Source organism: Microcebus murinus, chromosome 16 (assembly GCF_040939455.1).
Source record: "Microcebus murinus isolate Inina chromosome 16, M.murinus_Inina_mat1.0, whole genome shotgun sequence".
Lineage (NCBI taxonomy): Eukaryota > Metazoa > Chordata > Mammalia > Primates > Cheirogaleidae > Microcebus > Microcebus murinus.
This window is the reverse complement of record NC_134119.1, coordinates 7,890,956-7,912,784: the sequence shown is the minus strand read 5'-3', so window position 1 is coordinate 7,912,784 and position 21,829 is coordinate 7,890,956. Positions and strand designations below refer to the sequence as shown.

Sequence of the window (21,829 nt, the reverse complement as noted above, 5' to 3'; positions counted from 1 at the left end):
CCTGCCTCCAGTGCTCAGTTCTGAAATGCCTTGCGAAGCTGCCTCTGTGCTTTTAACTGACTTTGACATAATTTCAGAAAAGTTGCAAGAACTGTAGAAGAATTCCCATATACTCTTCACCCAGGCACTTCGAGTGTTTGCATTTTACAACTTTTGCTTTGTTCTTCTTTCCCTTCTCCACCCCTCACCAGGCCCCACGCATGCACACACACACACACACACACACACACACACACACACACACACACACACACACGTACGTTTCCCAGCTCTGAATGCTGAGCACGTCTAGAAGCAGTAACAACCCTATAGCGATAAGCAAACCTAGAGCCAACCTTGTTCTCTCATCCCTGTTCTCTACTAAAACAAACTAGGACTTCTTGAACAAATAAATGATTCCAGGGCTGGGGCAGGCAGAGTATAAGATCGGCATGGAATATCCTACTGTTCCAGAAAGTAAGGACGTTCTCTGCTGAGTGCCTACTACGATCTACGAGCCAAGCATCCTCGGTGCAGGGGCAAACCAAAATGCACATGGCCCTGCTCTCACAGCACCTGCATCTTAGCATGGAGGGAGGGAAGAAGGGGAATGGCAAATACACACATGCTTGTAAACTCGCCATCGTGGTGAGTTATGAGGGAGAGGCACATGGTGTGCCGCTGACTGGGCCTGCGGCCAGTCTGTCTCCGCTGGCATCCTGGCTCCTCTGCCTTCCAGTTGGAGATTCTAAGCAGATGACTGGCCTTCTGTGTGCCTCGGTTTCCTCGGGTATAAAATGTGAAGGAGTATCATACCTACTGTACACAGCAGTGGTAAGGATTTGTGAATTCATACGTAGTGAGTGCTCAGAAGAGTGGGGCAAGCAGAGCGATCAATAAATATTAGCCTTTATTTATCACCATGATCACAGCTATGGCAATGTCAGTATCGGCTCTGGGCAACCTGCTCAGGGAGGTCAGGGGCAGCAAAACTGGCCCTCGCTCCACTCTGAGCCCCTCGCACCCCTTTGCACATCTGTGCACCCTCCCCCAGCTCCTGCATGCTCTGCTCCTGATGGCTGGCACCTGCAGCCTTCTGCCGGGATGACCCTCGGGCTGCTAGAGCCATTTTGCCTGGGCACAGCAAGAGCTAGGAGTACGTGGGCATTTTTCTCCCCATGGTGCAGCCTGAATTGCAGGCATGTGGAAGCCTCACTCCCTGGCCACGAGGAGAAGGAACAGAGCTGCCCCTACATCCCAGAGTTGCCCAGGGATCAGGCCGAGGCTGGAACATCACCGGGAATCACACTCTTCCTCGGCTCCTTTCCCTCTGCATATCCTGCTGCCCTACGGCCGCACAGGTCTCCCGGGGAATCTCTACCTCAGTGAGTCCTGCTCCCAGGGTCGGGCCCCTGTGGGATCTAAGTCACCAAGGAAGACTCCCCGCTGGAGCCAGAGCTGGGCTGAATGGTGCCTGGGAGTAGAACAACAAGCAGAGAAAGAGCACGCCCGGAGGAAGGGCCACAGGTGCGAGCACTCTAGGGAGGACAGTGTTTAAGGAACAGAGAAACCTGGTGGGAGCCACTGTGGCCGGAGTCCAGAGGCCTTCAGGGGTGGGTGACGTGGGCTGAGGCCCGGGGTGTCGGCGGGGCCGCAAGGACTTGGAAGGTGCAGCTCCTGGAATCGGGTCTTCACGTCAGAGCAACGGGAAGCCACAGGAGCAGGTATGAGACATGATCCGGTTTGGGTTTTGAAAAGACCAATAAGGCGAGTGAGCAAAGAACTGAGGGGAGAATCCCTGGAGATGAGCTGGGAGTCCCTGCGGCTGGGCAGGCGGGAGAGGTTAGTGCCACAACCAGCCTGAAGGTGGGGGCAGGGTGGAGACAGAAGTAAATGGACTTGAAAAATATTTAAGCAGCCAAAAAATGGAAAGTTATTTTCCTATTCCAATAATCATCTTTTGGTCAAAACTGTTATTGAAGCCTGTATTTACGTAAGGATGATACAGGGTTTGTAACGTAGCCACATGAGAAAAATTTCTACTAGTAAGCCAAAGTTCAGACTTTTTATTTGTTGTAACAATTGCAATGAAGAGGAAAAATCTCTCAAGTATTTAAAAATTTAAAAACTTTATTCTTTCATAGAATTCTTAAGATATATAGATGAAATCTGACAATACACGTGAATTTATAATTCTAAAAATTTCACAGCAGAAAGTATATACCTATTTTAGAGATATGTACATATCTATTAAAATATAAAGATATAAATGTATACTCCTGAAACATTCTAAAAATATAACCCAAAAAGGGAAATCTTTATCAAATATATAGAAATATACATAGGGTTTTAGGAAAAGTGATAGTAAAAATATGCAAAAATAGACCATATGTAAACACAATTTTCAAGTTTTACAAGTATTGTGTAAATCTCTATGCATTTATGAAATCATATTTTCCAATAAAATCACATAGCAAATGTTACATAATTGATCTCTGACATTTGCATGATTTACTACTGTGGTCCTCAATCCCTGGGCCACCCTCGGACTGGAGAACAGGCCGCCCAGCAGGAGGTGAGCCGAGAAACTTCATCTGTATTCACAGCCGCTCCCATTGCTGCATCACCACATGAGCAGTGGCATTAGATTCTCGCAGGAGCACGAACCCTACTGTAAACTGCGCATGTGAAGGGTCTGGGTTGCAGGCTCCTTATGAGAACCTAATGCCTGATGATCTGGGGGGGGGGGGCTGAGGCGGTGATGCTAGCCTGGGGAGCGGCTGCAAATACAGATTATCGTTAGCAGAGAGGTTTGCACAATACATGTAATGCACTTGAATCATCTTGAAACCACCCTCCCCCCACTGCCCATGGAAAAACTGTCTTCCATGAAACTCATCCCTGGTGCCAGAAAGGTGGGGACCCCTGCTTTACTATTTACCTATGCAATAGCTGGGACAATTAAAACATAGGAAGTCATTTTCTTAAAGTCATGCTGAATATTTTTAAGCTGTGACTGAACTTCGTAACATTGTCCTGCACCACAGATCCTAAATCAGGTACCATATATATTAAAGAAAATGACCGAAGCAAATTGCTATAGAACACACACATGCGTGTGCATGCCTGTGCCGGCACACACACACGCAATTTAAAAACTGTTCATTCATTCTCATTCCAATGCCGCAGAGGAAATGCATCAATGAAATAAAGAATTTCAGAGTCCTTTGACAAAATGATGCCACAGTGAATCATTAAGGTATTCTAACATAAGAGGTTCCTACTTCATGAAAGCCCTATTTAAAATAGAGGTATGCTCTAATTTCCCAATATTGTTTCCATTTCAATGCAGTGAAAATGCAGTTTCATGGAGTCTTGATAACTTTAACCATTATTTAGACTTGCTTACATTATTAAGCAGGCATTTCCCCCAGTAGTCCATTAAACAGAGTTGCAATAAATGGATATTGTCAGTGTTACTCCCAGCCCTTGACAATTAGACATATTAGGCCTTTTATTGGGAAATGTAAACTTACTCTTGAGAATGAGAGACTCAAATGGTGAATTTGGTAGAGCAGGAGCTGAAATGTTTAGTAAATGTTTACCTGATTAACCGACAAGTGCCCAGCCTCTCTTTCATGTCATGAAAGGTGCAAGAGAAAGCGGGTTTATGGGCAAGTCTGTGTGAGTGAAGGTGGTGTCAACAATGGTGAAGTGTAAACTAGCAGTATAACCTGTAGAGTGCTTGGCATTCCAACACTCAATCTGCTTCCCTGAGTTGGATAAGATCTTAACAAACATCATCATTTAGACAGACAGTACAGCTTCTGGAACAATGGTACACAAGAAAGAATGCAAACACCTGGGCCCGGATGTTCTTTATATGCTGTTGCATACTGTAGTTTTTGAAGTTTGCTTTCCAGTAATGCAGAAGCCAGAAGCACCATTCTTGTAGGAGAGTAAAAATTGCTGCTCTTGGTCTTGGTGGGAAAAAAAAATCTGAAAAATAAAAGTACACCCCAATTATATATCAAAAAGTGTATTTAAGTAAGAAGAATTATTAGCAAAAAATAAATGCTAAAACTAAAATTGCCTTGGGCTCTTGCCAAAGGTGTGGTCTGTAGCAATAAACATGCATAAGACCAGGGTCTCACAATTAAGTTTGAATTCTTTCATCTACTTGATTCAACTCTGTTGGTTGAAATACTTAGAATTTGACAAATTTCCTAGTGGCGCCAGGCACTTGGGGAGGAATAATAAAGTATTCATTTGGGCCTGATTCAGAAATTTCATCTGTAACTGCATGTTTCCCTAAATAGTCCACCTATCAGAAAATGCCTCTTAACTTGCAGTTGGCAAATAGGAACTAGTTCCCAGAAAATTCTAGGAGGTGCTAATAAAAGGGCAGAATGATTAAGGCTGGGTTTAAATACTGACATCGTTCTAGAAGGCTTTGCATTGCAAATGTCATATTTCCACTTCAGGGGATAATAGAAGTTTCTTAGGCTAACTTGATCACTTCAATAGCTTTGAATTTATTTTAATGTGTATTAGGAGAAAACTAGAATTATAAACTGTTCATTTCATTCGAGAAATTATCGCTCAGTACTTCTTTAGTACAAGGCTAAAGAATACTGGTAGGCCTGTGTTAATTTAAAGAAAATAATTCAGTAGTAGTAAATAGTAGTCAGTATATTAATATGACAAAAGTTGTGAGGGGGACATGAGAAATCCTCTATTGTCAAAAAAGGTCTTGACCAGCACACTACAGAAAAAAATCTTCCGTTGTACCTAATACAGGCTGATAAATATGTACATTGACATTGTTACATGTTGCTACATATTACATACTGTAAACCAAGACCCTAGGGTCAAACACAGCCCACCACTTGTTTTTATAAAGTTTGTATTAGTATTAACATACAGCCTTCATGGGCAGAATGATGGCCCTTCATAAATGTCAATGCTCCATCCCTGGAACCCGTGACCATGTTCCCTTACATGGACAAAGGGGCTTTGCAGACGTGATTAATGTTACGGCCCTTGAGATGGGGAGATTATCCCGGATAATAGCTTGTCAGAGAGATGCAACAGAAGAAAGGAGAGATTCAAAGCACAAGAGAGACTCAACCATTGTTGATGCTTTGAGCTGGTGCCATAAACCAAGGCCCGTGGGCAAGCTCTAAAAGCAGGGAATGGCCTTCAGCTGACAGCAGCAATAAAATAAGGACCTCAGTCCTCCAACCATAAAGAACTATTAAATTCTGCCAGCAACCTAGGTTAGCAAATTAGGGAATAGATTCTTTCCTGGAGCCTCCAGAAAGGAATATTAGCCCTGCCAATGTTTTAATTTTAGCCTGGGAAGACCCGTGTCAGACATCTGACCTATGGGACTGTTAAGATGACAAATTTGTGTTGTTCAACCTACTAAGTTTTAGTCATTTGTTATGGCAGCAATAGAAAGCTAACATGATACCCCATCCATTCATTTACAAATTGTCTGTGGCTGCTTTGATGCTATAAGGCAGCATTAAGTGCATGTGACAGAGGCCCTGTGGCCCAGAAAACCTAAAATACTTGCTCTTTAAAGAAAAAGTTTGTCAACCCTTGTTATTCACAGTCAAAAACCATTAACAGAAGCTAGCATCTACTGAACACTTAATTGAAGCAAGGCTCTGGAAAGAGTATTTGTTACTCATTTCAGTTTTCTGTGATGGATACTCTTTTGGCCCTCATTTTACAAATGAAAAAAAAAAAAAAACCAAAAAGGAGGCAGAGAAGTTAGGTAACTGCTCAAGGTCACCCAGGGAGTGAGAGGTGAGTGGAGACTCGAACCCTAGTCTGGCGGAGTTCGGCTCACTCGGGGTACCCGGTCGTTCACGGCACCTTGCACAGGGTAAGCAACGCCCCCGGTGCTCACCTGGGGCGGCTCAGCGCTGGCGGAACGCGATGGGCAGCTCCCGGCTGGGCATCAGGATGCCCAAGTGCAGCATCTCCACGGGCTCGTTGTCTGTGGCCACGATGTCGTATTTACGGACGATCTGGAACACGCATGCACAGAAAGGCAGAATTACTCCCCTCTTCTCCTCCCTTGTGAAACAACACAGAACACAACTGCAGAATCCAGGAAGGGTTTTACCCAACAGAGAGCCAGATGGAGCTGGAGCTCTGCTAACCGGCGACCAATGCACATTCTTTTCCCGATGCCAAACGGAAGGTGCGCGAAAGGATTAATCTTTTTCTTCTCCTGAAGCCAACGTTCGGGTCTAAACTGACTTGCATCTTCAAAGTTGTCTTCACTGGACCCCAATACCTTGGTATTTAGCATCAGCACTGTCTAAACACACACAGAAACACAGAGCGTTTAAAACAACCAAAAGAGAACATGTGAGTTGCAAAATTTACAAAAGTGATTGCCTTACAAATGTAAAAATAAGCCCCCCATAACATGCATCGAGTGGTTAAAATGTGCCGAGTAATAAATAGGTAAAGAACTTTAAAATCTTGCATCACGTTCCCACAACAACCCCATGTGGTAGAGTCTACTATTGACCCCATTTTACAGAGGAGGAAGCTGAGGCTCACAGGAGTTATGTTAACTCACTTAAGAGAACACAGATAAAGGTGAAATTGGATCCAGGTTTCTGTCTCCATAGCCATGATATCTAATACTATGCAATACGTCAACTATGCACTACCACGTGTGCATTTCCAAAATCAATGTTCTGGTAAACAGTTTAGGGAGATCCGGATGAATATTTGGAAAGATGATCTTTCAAAGTGTTATAAGGTATAAAATATGCAAATTCTACTTACCCCTTTGGGTAAAGCATATTCACCCAGAACCGTTGCCTTGTCCAGAGTCCGAGTTGTGAATGGCACGCTCGGGGTAAGCCTGAGTAAACAAACCAGAGATGTAAGGTGGGCACAGACCAAGTTCTGTCTGAGGTGTCCATGGGAGTGCAGGCTGGGCTAGATAAATAAGCGCTGCAAAATTCACACTCAGAAAGGGAACACGATCACAGCTCTTCCTAAAGGAGTTCTGTCCCTTTCTTCCTGATATTTATGTCTCTTGTTCCTTATTGTGTTAGTTAAACCCCCCAGGACAAGGCTGGTTAGCAGCTGCTAACGGCTTCCGAGCTACGTTTCTCCTGTCTACCCTTTGCGAAGTTAACGCTGTTTTCTTCTAATCCTAACATGTTTCGTTTTCCAGAAAGAGTGCAAAACGAATTTTCTAAGAGCATTTTATTCCAGAGGCTCAACAACAAAGATATTGCTATGTCCTATTATATAAGACTATGGTTCTCTTGCAGAACTTTCATCTCCTGGTCTTCAATCATGCCCTGCTCTTAATCAGTGCTCGTAGCGTTCATTACAAGACTAGCCTTATTGATTTAAAGGGGAGGACATTGAGTTTCTAAGATTTAATAGGATTTGCCCAAATGATTTAGGAAATGAGTAATAGAAAAAGAATATAGCCCCAATGCTCTTTCTTTGCAGCTTGATAAATGTTTATAATTAACTGGGGAGCTGTCTACGAGGGGGGCAGACTTCGCTATCTATTTAAGAGAATTCATATTGGGCCAGACATATGTTTTTACCTCATAGATTCTTTCAGACAGGCTTTTAAATATGGCATGTTCTTCAAATCCTCTGCCCGTGGCATCTGATTCTCAGGCAAAACACTCCGAATTTCCTCAAGAAGCTTTTGTTGCACTTGGGGATTACGGGATAAATTGTAGAGAATCCACATTAAGCTGTTTGCTGTCTGAAAGTCAAAGGGAGACAGATTTGAGTTTTTGCAAATAAACTGCCTTAAACCGCTATCGGCTGAGCAAAAGGTGATGCCAACCACCCGGCTCTACAAATATATTAGTGACTGCTCTCTCACAGGTCCGTATGTGCTGCGCCTTAAACAAATCCAATATACAAAAGGTCAGACTTATTTTACAAAACATATCCGTTAAGGACAATTTATTTACCGAGGGAACCAAAATAGAATCTTTTAAGTGATCAGCTGCATTAGGACACTTAAAATACACAGTTTGATACAATAATCGTTTGAACACAAATGAGTGCATGTAATACTGGTGAAATGAGAGTAAGATGGGTGGGTGACAGCAATGCCAGTTCCCAGGTCGTGACGATGTTTTCTTACAATGCAAGATGTCGCCAGTGGGGGGAAATTGGTGAAGGATACAAGGCATCCCTCCCTATTTTTTCTTAGAACTCAGGTGAATCTACAACTATCTCAAAATAAAACCATTTAATTAAAAACCAATGTAAATATTGAGTCAAGAGACAGGAACAGAGATCGTGGGAGTATTGTTAAGGAGAGGATTTAAAATTTTTTTATAGTGCAAATGCATAAGAAACTGCATTTCCGGGATTTCAAAATTCTTTTGGCCACACTCTGAAAAGCTACCATAAAAATACAAAGGCGTTATCTGCATTCAGGGTTTCAGCCACAGGCAAAGAGCCGTCCTAGGAGGGTGCCGACACCAAAATAAGACATTCTAGTATCTAGTTGAGTGTTTCAAGGAACCGGCCACAGTTTCTGACCATGGCCTTTCAAATGGTATCCCTGATTTCCTTTCCAAAGGCAAAAGAAGAGAAAAAATATTGGCGGAACCAGCCAGTGTAGCTTTTAGCTACATAATATTCACCACTAGTAGGCATATGTATTTTTTTTTTAAGGCCTTTCTTAGCTCATTTAAACCAAATATTCCCTAAAAATGGTCATTGTGTCCGCCTTCTGCAGACACGAAGACGCTGTTGCCGATTGCTATGTGCCAGCCACACAAAGGGGCAAAGTGCAAGACCACTCGGAGCCAATGGTTATTTATTATTTTTGGAAGAAGATGCCTCCAAGGCAGGTTTCCTCGTGTCAGAGGACTGGCAGCCTCAGCTGCAAATAAACTGTGGACAGCATTATTATAAGAGTCTAATTTACAAAACAGGAAGAGGGTGTAGCCACCAAATTAGATAGACTTTCACATTTCTCTGATTTTCCAAATGTGACTTTCAGAATAGCCAGGACTAAAAAAGAAACCGATTTAACCGTATCAGTGAGTTCCTCACCGCAAGTACCAAACAGGGTTTCCAAAAGGCAGATAACTGTAGCTTTCACCAAAGCCATGTAAGACAGTCTGGGCCTGTTAGGGAAACATCAGGGGCTGATTTGAGGGGAAGTGGCTTGGGAAACCTCAGGGGCACAGCCTATCCTGGCTTGACCTCCGGGGAAGAGACCGATCTCATTGACTGGTCTTCTGCATCCACTCTTCCTCTGCTAAGTCCAGTCTTCACCCACCAACCAGAGTCCACTTTTCAAAATATAAATTGATCATGGGACTCCCTTGCTTAAAATGCTGCAAGAGCTTCTCATCACAGGTGTAAATAAATCCTAATGCCTTACCAAAGTTCACAAGGCCCTGGCAAATGTGGCCCATTCTGACCACATTTGCTAGTTCTCCAGCTCCATCCCTCTTTCTGCCCCAGGGCCTTTGCATGTGCTGTTTCCAATACCTGGAGATCTCTATTCCATCATCCTGATGGTTTCCTCCATGGCCCATACCGCTATCTGGAATAACCACATTGTTTGTTTACGTGTCTACTGTCTGCCTTCCCCACTAGCATGTAAGTTTCATGAGGATGAGGGGCCTTTGTCTCTGCTTCATGGTGGTCTCTCAAGAACCTGGAACAGTCCCTGGCACAGAGTAGGCACCCAATAGTTCCTTATTTCTTTCATTTGTTCAATAAGTATTTACTGACCACCTCTTTGCTGAGTACTGTTCTACATCCTGGGAATACAGTGGCAGACAAAACTAGGCCATTGCCCTCGTAGAGCTCATGTTCCATTTGGAAAGAAAAGAATAATGGGTGAAGCTTTACTTTGATCACTCTAAGGAGCCTCTTGGGGTCAGTGATTCAACAGGGAAACGTCAGGGGCTGATTTGAATGAATTCCCACTTTTAACAGCCTTCTGGAGCACGAGGAGAAATGAGAAGGTTGTTATAGTCCCTGATGTAGAAAACCCTTTTTCCTTCGGACAAGAAATACTATGGAAGGAAGGAAACGTGGGGGAAAAATGAACTTGTCCACACTCTGCTTAGAGGCTTTAAGGTGCAGGAACTGCTGGGCTGAGAGGACCGTGAGCAGGCGTCACGCCAATCGCAGCTCAGAAAAAGGTCCGAGACAGTTAAACCCACCTGAACGCGAGCGCCGGCGTTGGCGTGTGGAGTTTGGCTGTGCTGGGTATCACTTGGGGTACCAACCGCATCAGACACACAATTTTGGTATTCGAAATTAGCTGTTTCACTTACGTTAAAGTCAAGTTTTCCCAAACTCACTATGTTTACAATTTTAAGCAGCAAAAAGATTATTGGCTTGAAAAAGCATTTCAATTTTTTTTTTTTTCAGCCACAATTAGGTACTTTGGGGTAACATGAGCAATGAATCAAAATTATCTCTGATTTTTAAAAATCTAGATTATCTGTCCTGTTAAGGCTGGGAACTTGACTGCTTCCGAATTCCCACAGCAGCTTGTGTGTTTTTCAGGCGCTGATCTGCTCCTGCTTTGCATTTTCATCATCGGGGCAGGTGAAGTCTCCTCCTGCCCTATGCCTGAGCACAAAAGACTGTGCCCTAAGCCCCCAGCGGCATCTAGTGTAAGACTGTTCATTTTTGCTAAACTGGTGCTTAGTTAATCCTGGTGGAAAAAGGAAGTTACATCACTATTTAAAATTTGTCATGAAAGAATCGTACAGACTCTGCACTTAGCAACGTAACACCCGGCCCACCCTTACCGTTTCCACCGCGCCCAGCTGGAGCTCCGTGACGGCGGCGTACAGTTCTTTCTTTGAAAGCTGATTGCGGTGGTAAATATCACAGAGGAAATCTGCGCTCGGCTGTTGAGAATACTTCTCTAGCCGGTGGTCGATGCAAGATTTGACTGTCGGGGAAGAGAGAAAAGAAAGGACGTCAGTTGAAAATTAGGATGAGGAAAAGGACAAAAGGAAACCTAAGACCAGAGTCCTTTTTGATATCTCTAAAGGGTCTTTTCAGGGACACTGAGAATTTGTAACATAAACTAATACTGCCTTCTTGTTAGGTCGGCCAGGATTGATCAAGGCCCACAGAGGAAGGCTTTGCAACCTTAATGTGCGTAGAAGTCACCTGAGCATCTTCTTAAAATGCACATTGTGAATCAGGGGTTTGGGGTGGGCCTGGGAGTCTGCATTTCTAACCAGCTCCAGGTCACTTTTGAGCAGCAAGAGCTCAGAGCTTGGAAGAGACCAACATGAAAGGCAGTGGGATTTGGGTTCACTTTCAGAATCAGAACTTGGACCCAGATATTACCAAACACAACACACATCATACACATGCCCAAGTACAGTGCCCATGCATGTTGACAATAATAGTAAAAATTTTCTACCATTTGATCCAGCAATCCCATTGCTGGGCATCTACCCAAATGATCCAGTGACACTCTACAAAAAAGACACCTGCACTCGAATGTTTATAGCAGCACAATTCATAATTGCAAGGCTGTGGAAACAGCCCAAGTGCCCATCAATCAAAGAATGGATTAATAAAATGTGGTATATGTACACCATGGAGTACTATTCAGCTCTAAGAAACAATGGTGATATAGCACACCTTATATTTTCCTGGTTAGAGCTGGAACCCATACTACTAAGTGAAGTATCCCAAGAATGGAATATATTCTCCAGCAAACTGGTATTAACTGAGTAGCACCTAAGTGGACACATAGGTGCTACAGTAATAGGGTATTGGGCAGGTGGGAGGGGGGAGGGGGGGTATATACATACATAGTGAGTGAGATGTGCACCATCTCGGGGATGGTCATGATGGAGACTCAGACTTTTGGGGGGAGGGGGGAAATGGGCATTTATTGAAACCTTAAAATCTGTACCCCCATAATATACCAAAATAAAAAAAATAATAAAAAAAAAAATAAAATAAATTCTAGGCATGTGTCTCCTTCCCTTCAATCTATCATTCAAGTAACCACCAGACTAATTATAATGTGGATAATGATAATGATGATCACATATGGTAATAGCAGTTAAAGTCTAAATGCTGGAACCCTTCTGGCTGACTTCAAAGCCTGGCTTTGCCATCACCTGGCATGCAATCTTGTGAGAGTTATTTGACGTCCACGTGTCTCAGGTGCCTCACCTGAGACTAATAGAAAGACCTCCCTTATAGGTTTGTTGTGAGAATTAAATGAGTATATGTGAAAACAATACTGAGTACCAAATATTCCCTGCAACCTGTAACAGAAATAGCTCTGATCCATTGATGTATTGTGATATGCCAGGTTTCTATGTTACCTATATAAGACCTAGGTACAGTTGCACTGAGGTAGTCACCATTATTATTATTATTATTAGCCCATTTTAGAGACAAAGCCACTGAGGACGAAAGCGTGACAGTGCATTTGGCCAAACTACCATAACCAGTAACAGAGCTCAACTTGAACCCAGGGGTCTCTGACTTCAAAGCTCTAGCTTTTAATCACTCTTAATTCCCAAAGAAGACTACACAAACCTGCCTCCTGCCTTTTATTATCAGAATTTGTCCACACCAGGGTGATCCCCAAATGCATGTGTTTGCAAAGCCTGAACGAATCAGGAGCAACTCCATGGAAGGAGCGAGGTGGTTAGGCCAAGATTCCTCCAGACCTTCTCTCTGCAGCTCCTGCACAGGGCTGCGGGGATGGTGTCGGCCGGATGTGAAGGGCAGCCGGTTTACCTGATTTGAAAATGGTGTCCCAGGCCAGCGTGTGGGCCTGCCAGACCTTGGTGTTGAGGCTTTTGTGCAGCTCGACTGGAGTGACCATCATCTTCCCAAACGTGCTCATCATCTGAAAGATACACAAATGCTTTTCATTCTAAATTCTCTCTCAAAACCAACTTTCATTTTGGAGAGGAGCATTCCAACCCAGGGCACCCCACGCTTCTTGAAAGGCCAGAATCCCATGCACCCCCCAGCCCTCTCCGTAGTGGCCCCAGAAGTAATATGCCCACACCCCACTCCTGGTGAAATATTGAAGGCAATCTTTGGGATAATTTTCCACTGGATGTGTTCAATTAAAAAAATCTGATCTTATGACCTAATCATAAAAAAAAAAAGAAAAACAAACTTTCATATTCACTTAAATTTCGAATAATTTCCAAACTTCAGTCATTCCCAAATCAATTTCATAGTGTCTACTGTATCCACATACCACCTAAAATATTCAAAAATGTAAATTCTGAAAACTTTTAGGCTCTTTTTAAAATGTATTTTTAATCAACTGACTACTTTTATTGACATACCTATTAAATATTTTAACCTTGCCTAAACACAGAAATATGGATTTAACATGCTTCTTTTTTTTTTTTTTTTGAGACAGAGTCTTACTTTTGTTGTCCTGGCTAGAGTGAGTGCTGTGGCATCAGCCTAGCTCACAGCAACCTCAAACTCCTGGGCTCAAGCAATCCTTCTGCCTCAGCCTCCCAAGTAGCTGGGACTACAGGCATGCACCACCATGCCCGGCTAATTTTTTGTATATATATACTTTTAGTTGGTCAATTAATTTCTTTCTATTTATAGTAGAGACGGGGTCTCGCTCTTGCTCAGGCTGGTTTCAAACTCCCGACCTCGAGCAATCCGCCCGCCTCGGCTTCCCAGAGTGCTAGGATTACAGGCGTGAGCCACCGCGCCCGGCCTAACATGCTTCTTAATGATATGTGCATATATGCACATAAATACACTAAAATAGGTAATGCAGATTAAAGTGAACACTTAACTGCTGAAATAACGTGTGCGTGCATGCTGGTCTTTGGGGAACGCCATGCAGTTCTGCAAAGATCAATCTGTAAAATGCCAGGAAAGGGGTGCTTACTGTTTTGATGGCCATGATGAAGTTCAGGGCTTCATCCCCTGCATTCTTCTGAAGGAGCCCAAATCTCTTCTCATATAACACAAGGCAGATACCTGTTATTTAAAATAATTATCACTGTTACACACAATACAGCAACGTGGAGTCTGTGATTAGCTGGCTATTAAAGACTCGATTCTGTGTCTCATAAAAGCGTGGGGTTTTCTAAGAAAAAAACAGAAGTCCGAGAACAGAGGAAAGGCAAAGAGTCGGAGACAAAAAGGCAGGATCAGTTATCTCCACGTCCAATGACCCATCCCCTTAGAACGTGCTGGTAGGAAATGCACTGTCCTTAATCATGTCAGTGACATGGAATATCCAGTTGCTGTATCCAGGCATAGCACACCCCGTGCTGTTGGGTCGGGGTGTGCTATGCCTTTAACCCAGCTGTGTGGCTGGAGTCTCTTGGTGGATTCTGTTACCTTCCAAGACCAACAGGAAGCATTCATGAGAGGAAGAGACAGGAAGGGAATGATTATGTCTAAGCACTATATGCCAGGTACCGGGCTAGCAGTTTATAGATGCTCCCCTCCCCCGCCCCCACCTATTTCATTTTATTTAGACCCAACCTCTTTAAGAGTAAAATTCTCAACTCTTAATTTTGAAGTGTTTTACCTACAGCAAAGCTGAAAGAACAGTATAATAAATACCTGTATCTTCTGGACTCAGATGCACCAATCATCGACATTTTGCTGCAATGATTTTTTCTTTGTGTATGTACATCTAAATGTCTGTGTGTCTGTGTATGCTGAACCATTTGAAAATAATTTTCAACCCTCGTGACACTTCATCATTAAATACTTTAGCAGAAATCTCCTAAGAATAAAGACACCCTCCCATATAACCACAGTGTCATTAACATCTCCAAGAACCTTAGCAACTGTCCACAATACAACTATTATGTGCCCATTTAAATATTTCCCTCATGTCCTAAAAATGATCTTCTATGACTGTTTTCTTTCACGATCCAGGATCACTGCAACCACTTTTTGATAGGTGGATAATTAGCTCTCGATTTATAAACTAGGACACTGGGCCTAAGAGGGTAAACGCCTGGCCTACCATCATAAAGCTGAGCGGGAGAGTCAACAAGCTTCGTCAGTGCAATTCCACAGCTTTCTGACTACACTCGTATGTTCCAAACTCCACTCAGCCCCACCAAGCCCGGCTTAGGCGGCCCTCTCCAAGTCTCCCACAACCCTGAACTGTTCTGGTCGTGCACTCAGTCACCTGGCTGCAATGGCCTGTGTCCCCCCAGGCAGCGAGCTCATGAAGGCAGAGCTCTCTCTGCCGGTTATTCCCACAACGATCCCTGGAGAAAGTGATCGTGCCCTCCTCTGCTCAGAGCCCTCCCCGGCTCCTCCCTGTCTGAATCAGACTAAAAGTGCAAGTTCTCGCCGGCCCTCTGCCTGATCTGGTGCCTGCCTCCTTTCTGACCTTGTCTTCCTACACACATACCCCTCCCTTCCCCTTGCCCCTCGGGGTCTGCTCACGGCAGCATCCTAGCACTTCCGCAGATGCACCCGCATTCATGCTTCCACCCCAGGGCATTTGCACTTCCTGTCTCCACTGCCTGGGACAGTCTCCACACATCGCCTTCCAACTTGCTCCTTCCCGTTCTTTACCTCTGATGACTCCTTAGCAAAGACAACTTGCCTCCTCGAGGCACCTCTTTCATATTCCTTCTTGACTCTCTTACTTTTCCTTTACTCCTTGGCAGAGCATACGAGGTCCATCCAGAAAGTATCCAGCCATGTGATATGAAAAACGGAGACATTTATGACTGAAAATGAAATTCCAGACAGATCTCTCGTATTTTACAATGCGTTTACTTGTCACCCCGTCTAGAATCCAAGCTCCACCAGGGCTGAGATATTACTTGTTTTGTTCACTGTAGTGGACCTGGCACCTAGCACAGTGCCTGACCGCATAGCAGGTATTCAATAAATGTTTGCTAGATGGCTTCAGGCACAGCCCATAGTGCAAGGCATAACGTGAGCGCCCAAAAGAAGCATGGAAAGGGCTGCTATGGGCTTTCTCTAGTCCTACAGCCAGCAGTAGTGCATGTTTTCAGAACGGTTACCGACAGAGCCAGGTGTCAGCCTCAGAATCACCTGCAAAATCAGACACCCAAGGCAGGGAAGACAACTTACTTTCAAATGACCATTTGTTCAGTTCGCTGTACAAGTCTTCCATGCGGCCCCTTTCATCACAGAGCTCATCCATTCTAACCATAAAATCAGCCAAGACCTTAAAAGAAAGCAACCACAAAAGACACATTTTAAAGTCATTGAAGGAAAACGAAAGTTTAAAGTTCAGCAAGCTAACTTAGGGTTTCGTTACATTGTGTATCCACTGCCCATACTGCTATTGGTGCTGGAGTGACGCTAATTACATATTCTCCCTGGGAACCCCCCTCATCCACTAACAACCTTGTCCTGGGTTATTTCCTGAAGCCACCCTGCAGCTGAAGTTTCAGCTTTTGATCTAAAAATGATTCTGGCAATTTAAGAAAAGGAAAACATTTCTTCTAATCAGAATGGGGCAATAAACCACGAAGGAAAGATCAGCCAAGTGTCCCTGTTGGCACAACCTCTCCGGGACTGTGATGCTGCCATTACCCTGAAGTGTGCACGTCCATGTCTGGACAAGCAGACGGTTGGTGGTTGTGTTTAGCATGTCCAACTTGGAGCCAGGAGATCTGCAAATTGTGGGCAGGCACAGCTCCTTCCCTAAATGGTCAATGACCTTGTGAAAGTCACATAAGGCAGTTTGGATGCCAGTTTCAAAAACCAGGGCTTTTGATGATGAATGCCTCATACTGAATGAGGTTTGTACAGCGCCAAGCACCGTACAAAGTTTATTAGCTGATCCTCACGGCCACGCCATGGGGTAGTAGGTGCTGTCATTACTCCCATTTCCTATATAACAGATGAAACAATTGAGGCTTAAAGAGGCTAAGTCACTCACCCATGGACACATAGCTGATAAATTGACTCAAGGTATTATTGCGTGATCATAAAGCCTGCATATGTAATCAGTAGGCCTGTTTAGTTTACCCACATAGTGTATTAAAAGTACATTGAATTTGTTACCGTTAAAAAAAAAAACCAAGAGGTTTCACATTAACACATGGATTTCCCACTATGCATCAAAAAAAGTAAATAACAATTACAAGATGTGGTGACGCTGGGTCTGAATGCCCACGTGGCAGTAATTTGCTGCAGCTGGGGCAGCTGTCCCCTCTAGGAGGGCCCACACTCCCTTGTTTGCTAAAATCTTCACGAGGCCTGCCTTATTCTCCTATGTTAGTGGCTTGGCCCCTGGAATCTTCTGAGTTTGCAATCCCTCACCTATGCAATCCCAGCTGGGTCCAAGTCCAGTTCAAAATAAACATCCAAAGTGAACAGGAGTGAAAAGAGATTACTATATGCTGCAACGCCCTCTGACCCCCGTTGGCTAAAGGATAATGTCCACATACTTCAGTATGGTACAAAAACGTTGCTAAGACCTGCCCCCTGGCCAGGGTCATTTCAAAGAAGGCCTCACTTCAGCTGCATTGGCTATCCCATTCCCTGAACACACCATGTCCGTTTCATGCCTCCATACTTTCAGCATGCTATCTCTCTGCCTGAATGCCTTCCCCCACCTTCTTTGCTTTGTAAACTTCTGCTCATCCTGCAAAGCCCAGCTCCAATGTTACTACCTAAGAACTTTACAAGCATTATCTTATTATAATTCTCACAAGGGTGGGAACTGCTACTCCCATTTCGTAGATTGGGAAACTGAGGCTTAGAAAGTTAAGTGGTATATCCAGCTCTCATAGCTAGTGGGTGGAGTGGCTAGGGCTCAAATCTAAGACTGTAGGATACCAAAGTCTGTGCTTCTCACTGTTACCTTATTGCGATAGTACTTTAAAAGAGGCTGGAAGATTGAGAAATAAGGGTTTTGGGGAGAAGAGGTCGTAGGGAGGAATGGAGAGAAAGAGAAGACCCTTGAATCGTCCAAATTGCATTCTTTTCCCTCTGCACTTCATAGCTATGACTAGAAGCTCCATTAATATCCCTCTATCCTTAGAAGCCCCGGAAAAGCTGGCCCCAGCCTGCAAACCTCATTGATTTTGTTGTCCAGCTTCATAATTTCCACTGGTTTCATTAGTTTCTTTTGAAAGGCACTCCGGACCCTCTGCCAGTCTTCACCTTCCCTGGGAGAGGAGCAGGAGTATATTTAGAGCAAAACAAAAAAAGAAGGAAGATGCAGAAATAGTTCCAGCTGCAACTTCATGGACTATGCAAGCAAACACTGAGCATCATGCCAAGAAATATGCAGAAAATATTAACATTAGAATATTTCAGATGAAATAATGACAATATTTTGATAGTAGTTTGACAACAGAACAAAAAAAAGCACCTTTCCTCCCAGCCAAAGTTTGCACCAGGAAGTTGGAGCTTAGATAATTTGGGTTCAGGGATTTTGAGATGCCCTTGTAAGGGGAGGGCTGGGAGGCCAGAGGCCCCAGTTCCCAGCAAAGAGAACGGGCATGGGAACACCGCTTCTCCAGCAACTCAGATTTGTTTAAATAAAAACCTTGTCTTCTTTAAACTCATTGGCTTGGGCCTCCCATTCACAAAACAACCCAAATTTGGAATGTTACCACTACCTCCAAATAATAACACACAGTCATAGATGCGCAGGAGTTATAAAGAGCTTGTAGCCATCACGCAACTTTCTGCATTTGCCCATAGCTGTGATGCATCACTGTGCATTGATATGGTTTTTTTTTTTAATTCTAGTAATTCTACCCTGGAAGGTATTAATACAACTATTAGGCATTACAATTTGAGGGCTTAAAAAAAAAGCGCTTACTTGATAAATGCTAACAATGAAAAGGCAGAGGAATCACACCACGCTATAGCATTTATAAAATGCAACCCTGACATCCCTCCTCGTCCCACCTTTGCAAATAGCAATTAGAGGTCATAATTCCCAAATCCTCTTTGACAGTGACAGGGAGGTCACTGTCAAAAGCAAAATAAGTTAATTTCAGGCTTTTGAGCTTAAAAGAATTTTAAGCAATGGTTTTGTTTGTGTAGGACGTTTGCCTGGCGCACTGACGTTGGAATCTTGTCCTGCCCCGGTGTCTGAACACCACAATCTGCATAACCCAGTTTTGGCGTTTCTGTGATGGAAGGGCGTGGCCCTCTCAGTTGCCAGAGAGAACGCAGGCGTCGGGTGCGCAGGGCGGCTTTCCCCTGGATCCACCAGTCAGTGCCAGAGCCCAGACTGCACCTGCACCCAGTAGGGGCTTTGGTTGCCGCCCTAAGAAGCATCCTGCTCCGGGAAGCTCTAATTCCCGCCCTTCTCCGTTTCCCCAGGCGCATCAGGCGCTTGCGGCCTGCCAGTCCCTCCGAGCGGGCGAGCGGACTCACAGGATGAGCAGCCCGTAGCCTTCTTCGCGGTGGTCGCGGTAGGCCTTCCACGGCTTGATCTCCAGCCGCTGGGGGTACGCGCTCTCGGTGCGGTACAGCGCCTCCAGCAGGCACGGCGAGCCCAGGTGCACCGAGTCGAAGGAACCCAGTTTCATGCGGAAAATCTTGCCGTACCTCTTGTGGTACTCGGCCTGCGGCGGGCGGGCGCATCGCGGGGTGTCCCAGGAGCGCTTCTCCCGCCTGCCACCTCCCGCCTCCCTTCTCCTCCAGGCCCCGGGGACCCAGGTGTGGCCGGATCACCCGAGCGCCCGGTGCGCCCGGGGCCGCGCGCCTCGGAGAGGGTTTGGAGCGCCACTGGGGGGCAGGACCGGGAGGAGAGAGGGAATTGAGGCGCAACGGGATACTTACCAGGGTGTCGTGTTGTTTCTTGAGCCCCCCTTTCCAGAGGATTTCCAGCAGGCTGCCCAGCAGCGGCCAGTTGGTGGGGCCGGGCAGGGCCGCCGCGCTCTGCGTCTCGCCAGGTGCCATCACCGGGCAGAGGGGCACCTCCCGCGGCCGAGGGGGTGCGCACGCCTTAGAAGTCACCGGTCGCGGCGGCTGCCCCAGATTGCGCAGCTGCTGCAGGAAGGCAGCGAGGGCGCGGCTCTTGCTGATGGGGGAACTCATGGCAGCGCTGGGGGCCCGGCGCGAGGGGTGGCGCAGGGACTGGGCAGGGCAAGGTTGGTTGGCAAGAGGTACTGGCGGGATTTGGGGGCTTGATGATTCTGGGAAAGAGGCAAAGAGGACCCGCAGGTGTGATAGAAGGGGCCGAGGAGGGGCGGGGAGCAGAAAGGACTTCGGCGAGGATGCTCCACGCGGCACCGTGCGGCAGCCTCCGGGAGCGGGTGCCCGCCTTGCGCTGGCCGCAGGGGCTGGAGGACTGTGGCCGTGGGCGTTGGGTGTCTTTTGGAAGAAGGCTGTGAGTCCGCCTGTTGGTCTGCGGTCTGACTTCTAGGGTCGGGAGCAGCGGGGTGAGGTGTCACGGAGGGTAGAAGAGATGCTGCTGATGCCGCGGTTTCCTCCTGTCCCTCTCCATGCCGCATTCCCGGGGACCATGCATTTATGGAGACAGGGCAGGCCCCGGGTGGCCAATGAGCGCGCAGTGTAGGGCGGAGTGGCCCCCGGCTGGCCAGGCCCCGAGGGACGCGGGACCCGGGGGAGGAGGTGGAAGGAGGATGGAGTCAGCGAGGTGAGCGAGGGCACCTGGGCCTCGGGTGACCGGTGCACTGCGGACTCCACCCCGGAGATAACCCCCCGGGAAGCCAGGCCGAGCCAGCCGGGAGTTCAGCGGGTGTGCGCCCTGCGCCTCCCCGCCCTCCCCTGGAGTTCAGCGGGTGTGCGCCCTGCGCCTCCCCGCCCTCCCATAGCGGGCAGGAGCGGCAGCGGCCGCCGGTGCAGCCCGGCGCTTGCACAACCGCGCTGCCGGGCGGGCGAGGTCTCCGAGTGCGCGCCCGGGAAGGCTGCAGGCTCCTGCCTGGGCCGGGACAGCCCGCGCACCTCCCGAGGAGCCGGGTTTTCCCAGCCTGCACTGAACTTTCTTGGAGGAAGTTTGGCTTTCTGCGCCTCCCAGGCAGGGTGGGGAGGATTTGAATCTTACTGAAATTGCACCAAAAGAGGGGACCCTTGAGTTTTAACTTGAGCAAGAAGAGCCAATTGGGTTTGTAGAATTTCTTTCCTGCTGCTTCATTTTGGGTTGTTATGAAGATTATATGAATTAATGCAAGTAAAGCGCCTACAGCAGAGCCTTGTTCATAGTCAACTGTCAGTAGAGCCTAGTTACTGCTGCTGTGGCCTCTTTGGGAGTTAGGAAAGGCGCCTGAGAGCGCAGCTTGTGTGGCAGCGCTTAAATTCAAGCCGCCCCCCCCCCACCCTGTGTCCGCCAGCCCTTCCCTCTTCTTGTGCGTCCACTACCTTGTGCAAAGGATGGGCATAGCCGCTCCAAACCTTGGCTCCCCACCCACCCACCCCTGCAAAGTCCGAACACACACAATTTCTAGAGTCACGACTGATGGCGAGAGTAGAAATCACTTTCCTAATTCAGGAAGGGAAGTTGGAGATTTTTTTGTTGATTGTTTAAAAGTGGCTCATATCCTTTCGTTCTGATCCAACACAAAACTATCACCAGCCAGGGAGGATGCTTTCCAGTCATCTGACAGGGTGATTTTGACTCTAGTATTGGCAAATCCTTCCCTGATAATTTTCTTGTGAACTTGAAGTTTGCTTCCTGAAAACCTTTTTGCAGTACAACTCGACGGTGAACACTGTCATTTCAGATTTGTCTTGAGAGGTTAATGACTGTTTCTGTTAATAAAAATAATACTACTGATATGTATTATGGTTTAAGTATAGTATATTGTATGTATTTACCTATATACTATATAGTTTATATGATCTAGCATATACTATTGATTATACTGTATGTAGATATGTTATA

At 45.9% G+C, this 21,829-nt stretch overlaps 1 protein-coding gene across 1 annotated transcript; it reads right to left on the bottom strand.

Annotated features, from left to right (window-relative positions):
- Positions 1–2,040: 2,040 nt before the first annotated feature.
- On the bottom strand, positions 2,041–20,416 carry CYP24A1 (cytochrome P450 family 24 subfamily A member 1). Its single transcript, XM_012761189.3, has 12 exons — positions 19,765–20,416; positions 19,357–19,547; positions 18,038–18,131; positions 16,081–16,177; positions 13,892–13,983; positions 12,757–12,868; positions 10,785–10,930; positions 7,581–7,747; positions 6,796–6,874; positions 6,119–6,316; positions 5,900–6,020; positions 2,041–3,978 (listed from the first exon to the last, which is right to left on the bottom strand). Exons 1-11 carry the CDS (start codon positions 20,020–20,022, stop codon positions 5,910–5,912), a joined length of 1,545 nt encoding a protein of 514 aa, XP_012616643.2. The 5' UTR covers positions 20,023–20,416; the 3' UTR covers positions 2,041–3,978; positions 5,900–5,909.
- Between the last annotated feature and the right edge of the window lie 1,413 nt (positions 20,417–21,829).